This window comes from Vipera ursinii (genome assembly GCF_947247035.1).
Source record: "Vipera ursinii genome assembly, chromosome: 3".
Taxonomy (NCBI): Eukaryota; Metazoa; Chordata; class Lepidosauria; order Squamata; family Viperidae; genus Vipera; species Vipera ursinii.
Window position 1 is genome coordinate 183509276 of NC_139516.1, and position 6256 is coordinate 183515531.

At 36.8% G+C, this 6256-nt stretch overlaps 1 protein-coding gene across 3 annotated transcripts; it reads right to left on the reverse strand.

The window, feature by feature from the left end:
• Positions 1-312: 312 nt before the first annotated feature.
• ZFAND1 (zinc finger AN1-type containing 1) lies at positions 313-5823 on the reverse strand. 3 transcript variants are annotated; one of them, XM_083359539.1, is made up of 8 exons: positions 5686-5823; positions 4099-4141; positions 3826-3865; positions 2616-2743; positions 2438-2529; positions 1557-1678; positions 896-1051; positions 313-813 (listed from the first exon to the last, which is right to left on the reverse strand). In XM_083359539.1, the coding sequence occupies exons 1-8, from the start codon at positions 5738-5740 to the stop codon at positions 646-648; spliced, it is 804 nt and encodes a 267-aa protein (XP_083215665.1). In that variant the 5' UTR covers positions 5741-5823; the 3' UTR covers positions 313-645. The 3 variants fall into 3 exon arrangements, with proteins under 3 accessions (XP_083215665.1, XP_083215666.1, XP_083215667.1); XM_083359540.1 differs by lacking the exon at positions 5686-5823 and adding an exon at positions 5293-5513; XM_083359541.1 differs by lacking the exon at positions 4099-4141 and having other exon boundaries at positions 5686-5760.
• Positions 5824-6256: the final 433 nt, after the last annotated feature.

Here is a 6256-nt window from a genome sequence, read left to right on the forward strand (position 1 = left end):
ATACTTATTGAAGTACTCTTTTTAATCAAAACTATCATGCATTTCCATTCTTGCTGGGAATTTTTTAGTCCATAATTATTGTTATTTGATAAAAAATATTGATTTAAAACATTTATATAGTAGCCCATCTATAACTTCGAACAGCTTCCCAAATCTCTTTTTCAGGACCATTTGTAGCAAGCAACAGCAAATAGGCAATTTTTTTTGTGACATAAAGTACCATGCTCTTCTACTCCATTTAATAAACCCCATCCTCTTTTGGGGTTTTATTTCAACTTCATTTATTTTAAGTGGTTCAGAAAACAGTAAGCAGATAATCACCTGCTTTATTTGGATACTAAGTTTATAATAATCTACATGTAGGTTATTATATGCAGCAGCACAGACGCACAGATTAAGCACCACAGGTAGTCTCTTCAGTTGAGTAACTTAATCTGAACTCAATTTTCAGTACATGGGACGACATGTATGACAAATGTATTTGCCCACTTAGGAAAATAACAGACTAAATACAGATTCCTTTTTAAACTGAATTCCTGTTTCTCAGGAAAAATCACTCTTGTACCACAGAGCTAACAAAACATACATTTTTCTCTTGTGTTCAATCTGATACAATAATTACAAAAGAAATATTTTCCATGATTACTATAGATAAGAATCTGCAGCTGCTAAAAATTCAACATCGTTATCAAGATATTCCAGGATTACATTTCCACCATTATATAGCGGCAATTCTTTAGAGTTTATCCACGATTCTACTATGTGATCCAAAGGCAGGGCTTTTCCAGATGCTGTATGGCAAAGTCTTAATTTCTGAAAATTGGGAGAGGAAGAAGTTAATCACTCTTAAATCCAAATATAAGGAATTCCTACAATATTGCTTCAATTGATTTACCTTGGCTGTGGTTTGGTTGTTCTCATTTTTAAGGCTTGCTAAGCAGGCTGCAGAATCTATCACTTTGCCAATGCTCCATTTGCTGCAAAAGTACATGGGTATACTTTTGTTTTTACTTCCTTTGGGTAAAAATACTTGGAAATAGATTCTGTCTGCCTATAAGAGAAAAAGCCAAGTTGCATGGTTAAAATAATACTTCCCAGTCACATTTTCCATTTACTTTATTGCTCTAAAACAGAGGTCCCCAACCTTTTGAGCACCAAGGACCGGTTCCGTGGAGAGAGGTTTTTCTGTGGACCAGAGGGTGTGGTTTCATGTACTGCCTGCATCCCGCAGGTGGGGCTTTGCTTGTTTGTGCGGACCGGTTTCTGGCATGCCGCGGCCCAGTGCTGGTCCACAGACCAGGGATTGGGGACCCCAGCTCTAAAAGAAACTTTTGCATTTCTCTACCAGTTCTTAAATTTCTCACCCCAGAACTACAGTTTTAAGACAAATTCCCCCTTCCCCTTCACTTCATTAAATCCACATCTTACATATAAACAACAATGTCCCCTACCATCCTTGAAACAAGTTTAATTGTAGGATTAGAAAAAAAGTGTTAGAGAAATAAAGACTGCAGTTTTTCAGAAATGTATTTGTCTATTCCATAAGCATGATTTACCTGTGGAACAGACTTCTCTCCACATGCGTGCATTTTCAGTTTCATCAGGGCCACTTTTGCAGCTGTTTCAGGATTCTTGGCTCCTCTGCATTTTTTAATCATAGTGGCTTCTTTTTTAGAATCTAAAAATATAATTCACTGGGTTGAATTTCCTGCCCCTCCTTTTTCTAAATGTTATTTAAGATGTAGTATCTTCCCTGATCATCAAATCCGGACAGCTGTTATTATTCAAAATGTGTGACTGAGAAGTGACAGCACTGAAATCTAAAAGAAGAGATTCTTAATAATTCCTTAGTATGAGAAAAGAAATTTCTATGGTCTCGTGTAATCATTTTAATATAAAATACTGTGGAACAGCACTATTGTTACTGAAAAAACTTATACTGAGATCTATTCTTGCAGATTTCAATACGTAGCAAAGACAAGGAGCATGATGTCTATGGACACCCAAATGCCGAGATTATCTGTCTTGCTGCATGCCAGGCTGAGCAACCCATGTGTTTCTTTTCATTTTTTAGTTTTTTATGTAAGTGGGAAATTGTCATGCTGCAAAACAAATTCCAGCCTCTAATGTCATCCTTGTTTATATTGTAAATACCATATGGGGATTATAATTCTAGGCATACTTGGGGAAAAAGTAAACACTGTAGCATGAATTGTGGAGTATTGTTTTGCTACACTATGCCATTCGGTTCAGAAGACTTCAAATTCCCATTATAATTAACTGAGGTTACAGAGTGCAGCTTAATCTCTGCAATTCTTTGAAGCAGGATTTATTCAGCTAAAGGGCATGGATCACTGGATATGTGTTCTATTTTAACATGGAGTTCTGAACACTATTATAGAGGAAACAATATTTTAAAAAATCCTTCTGCACTTACCTACAATATCTTTAATCAGTTGCTGAGTGACAGTCATACGAGCTTGAGGGATTTCCAGTTTCTCACACTCATGATCTGACTGATGACGGTGCCTGGAAATAATAGACTGCCAAATATTTAGTAGGTATTTTACAGATCAATAGGATGAGATTTGTTTAAATCTTTTGTCTTTGCTCACCTTAAGCAAAACTGTTTTTCACAGTAAGCACATAAGACGGGTACAAGTTCTCTTCCATCACAACCTTTATACGTGCATGAAAATGATTTGTGATAATCCAGTTTCATATTTTTGTTTTTTAGATTTGCCTAAGTGAATTTTAAAAAAATGTGGTGTAAATTCTTATTTATTTCAAAGATCAAATTACACATCGAGATGATTAAAGCTCATAGTTTAAACTAAATGTACACTATTTAAACTACTTTGTGGCAAAAAACTGAGAGGAAGTAGCTAGTTCAATGTAGATATAATGCCAAACTATAACAGTTAATCCTTTGCTTAAATGCTTCTTCTCTTCCTGTGAACTCCTGGATAAAAGAGGCAACAAAATACTTTGCATACTTGTCCTACAAACCTGGAATACAACTTGACTTAATAGCTCTTTGCAGGGTAGACACAAGCCATAAGAAGATTGCATAGCAAAAATAGAACTCTTGCAAACCATATTTTGCAAACCCTGGTGGCACAGTCATTTGAATGCAGTACTACAAATGCACTCTGCCATAGTCTGAAGTTCGATCCCATTGGGGTTCAAGATTAACTCAGCCTTCCATCCTTCCAAGGTCAGTAAAAGGAGGAACTAGATTATTGGGGGGCAATATGCTGACTATAAACTATTCAGAGAGTGCTGTAAAGCACTGGGTTGATATATAAGCCTGCTATTGCTATTTACTTGACGTCTTTGGTTTTACAGTCTTACTTTTTGGACCAGTTCCCTCAATCAGGCAATTGGTCTCCTTATGATGCTCTGTCTACCCAAATTGCTAGCCCGAACTCCCTCAATTGGTCAACAGGAAAGTATAATAAGAACAAAGGTAGCCAGCTAATAGTCTACCCCCAATCTATTCGTTCTTCCCCACAGATAGGATTAGCCATGGAGCAGCAGAAAAATATTTTGAGGCTTAGCTGAAAACTGTTTTCAATTGCTGCAATGAACAAAAAGATTTCAAGCTGTGTTCACAAACTCACAATAATGTTCTCACTTGGTCAGCCCTTCTAAACTATGTAACCTAAAAGAGCTTTTTTTGTAGGTATAATTTGGGAAGAGAACCTGGATAAGAAAGTTTTGCTTGTAAAAATATTCCAAACAAATGTAAAAAATATGAATTTCTCTTATTAGGTAAAATATTCATAAATGTAACTTGCAACAAATTATGACTTATTAGCTTACCTCAGAACAACCATGAGCAGATCGACTTCTGTGTTGAATACTTAAAAATAGTTTTACAGAAAGAAAAAAAATGCCATCAATATGTGTAATATAGGATTTTATGAGTTTCTTAATCTTTCTTAAAGTCAGCTTAAAATGAAAGAATTACCATGTAATATTTATTATTTCTTTCCTCATTTCCATATTATTTTCTCTAGCCTTCTTTACAACCCTGTCCCAAATCTCTAAATAGTTTATATTGCTAGACTATACCTTAATAATTAATATACTTACCAGAAAACTCCTGAGCAGCCATCACAAACAAAAGGGAGGAAATCTAATATAAAAGAAATATAATTATATTCATACTTTGATAGGTATAATTATTATACTGATAAAATGTAGGTTGGAAGCTCTACTCCGTTTGAACACATTACTGGCTAATTTATAAGCTAAACCTGCAGAATTAACTAAGTATGTTTTAATTTGTTGGATTTAAAGACGTTTCAGTCATAAATTCTGAGCAGTATACATATATTTGTAAATCAGGTTGAAAACATTCCAGTAATAGAACAAAGTCATAGAATACAGTGACATGTGCTATCCTTATTGAAATACAATTTACTAATTTAACTGCATTGGATTGTGCCTTTTTCTTTAGAGCTTTCAAATAAGAAAAAAGGTAATTAATGTTTCTGTCTTGAACTGTTTAATAAGAGTCATGGTAAAAAAATACGACTTTTCGTTTCATAATTTTATCTTTTTCAGTTACAGGAATAGTTCAGTAGCTGTATAGTCCCTGTGTTAAAATCTCACAGGGTTGTAGTTGTTGTGGGGAGTGCTGTATAGTTTTCTTGAAGGACGTGAGGGTTATGCATCTAATAAGACACCAAGAGAATTTTCAATAATATAAAAATGCATATTGAAACAAAATAACAGTTTAAAATAATACTAAAGAACAATATATTATGATAAATGTAAACTATGTGTGGAACATTTTGCAGAAAGGCAGGATTATAATGTCAAATATATAAGTGGGAATAAAACTTCTCTTTTTGTCCAATTTTCATAAAACCTCTGGCACACAAGTGCTTTGTTTTTGAATGACTTTAGGATGATTTTCAGTAGATCAGAGTAATAGCTAGCAATAGTTGGAAAACATGGATTTTTCGAATCGCTAATTAAGCTAAAGAGGGAAGCAAAGTGGGATTTTAATGGTAGACCTGTGAGTACATCTCTGATAGGCAGAGTTCACTTTCTTCCTTAATGCTACATTTTACCCACACGTCAATTCTTCCGTTCTTAAGAACTTTTTAAAACATTTAAGTATAAATGACATCAAGTCATACAACGTGTGGTCACACCTTTACGTTTTTTTATTAAAAAAAAAAGGAAATCTGCTTTTTACTACATTCATAACCACAAGCGCCCTTCAGCTGCATTTAACCGGCAGGCAGGCAGGCAGATCCATAGAGCCTCAGTATTTACCCTCGTCTTTTCGATCGTCCGCTCTTGCCTGCACCCTGGTTTGCGCTCGAATAGCGCTCGTGGGAAAGGTAGAAGCACCAAGCCAAGTGCGGGAATCGTTTGATGCTGAAATTCCCACGGTGACAGCCAGCCAACTCAAGAGGCACAAATGTTTCGCGGTAAAAGTTGCGAGCCCTTGAAATACTTATTTGGGTCAGACCCCGGCCGATCACTCTTTTCCTCAGGGGTCTTCAAACTTGGCCCTTTTATGACTTGTGGACTTCAACTCCCAGAATTCCTCAGCCAGCTTTGCTGGCTGAGGAATTCTGGGAGTTGAAGTCCACAAGTCATAAAAGGGCCAAGTTTGAAGACCCCTGCGTCTAGATCCTGAAGCTCCTAACAAAACGCTCTTACCGAGCTGTTTACACTCTTCAACCCAGCAATGCTGCCCGATTTCCAATTCCGCCATCTTTCGCAACAGCGCATGTGCAGGCCGCCACTTTCTTCCGGGAACACTGTGATCTTTATTCCCCCTCCTCCCCCTTCTCGCCTTTTCCCTTCCCTGTTGCTTGAATCCTAATAGGAGGCGGGCTCGTCTCTGACATCACAGAGGGGTGGAGCTTGTGACTCAGGAATAAGCTATGTCGTTATCCCAGCAACAACTGCGAACTAATTTTACGTTTCCTTCTGGAGATTTTTCGGTTTCTCCATTCTAGACTTCAGTTTAGGATTTCGTAGAAGTCTTTCATTCACTTCTGACACAACTATGAAATGAATTTGTGATTCAACAAGAATCCATTGACCTACGCAGGGGTAGGCAACCTCGGCTCTTTTATGACTCGTGGACTTCAACTCCCAGAATTCCTGAGCCAGCTTGGCTGGCTCAGGAATTCTGGGAGTTGAAGTCCACGAGTCATAAAAGAGCCGAGATTGCCTACCCCTGGCCCTACGGATTGCTTCTATTATATGAGCTAAAAAAATAAAA

What these genes read in the sequence shown, in the direction of transcription:
- ZFAND1 (XM_083359539.1), bottom strand. Translation starts at nt 5,740, where the DNA reads ATGGCGGAATTGGAAATCGGGCAGCATTGCTGGGTTGAAGAGTGTAAA. An exon ending in CTGCTCATGGTTGTTCTGAG is followed by an intron (nt 2,744 to 3,825) that starts GTAAGCTAATAA and finishes AAATTCACTTAG; the next exon opens with GCAAATCTAAAAAACAAAAA. An exon ending in GAAAAACAGTTTTGCTTAAG is followed by an intron (nt 2,530 to 2,615) that starts GTGAGCAAAGAC and finishes TATTATTTCCAG; the next exon opens with GCACCGTCATCAGTCAGATC.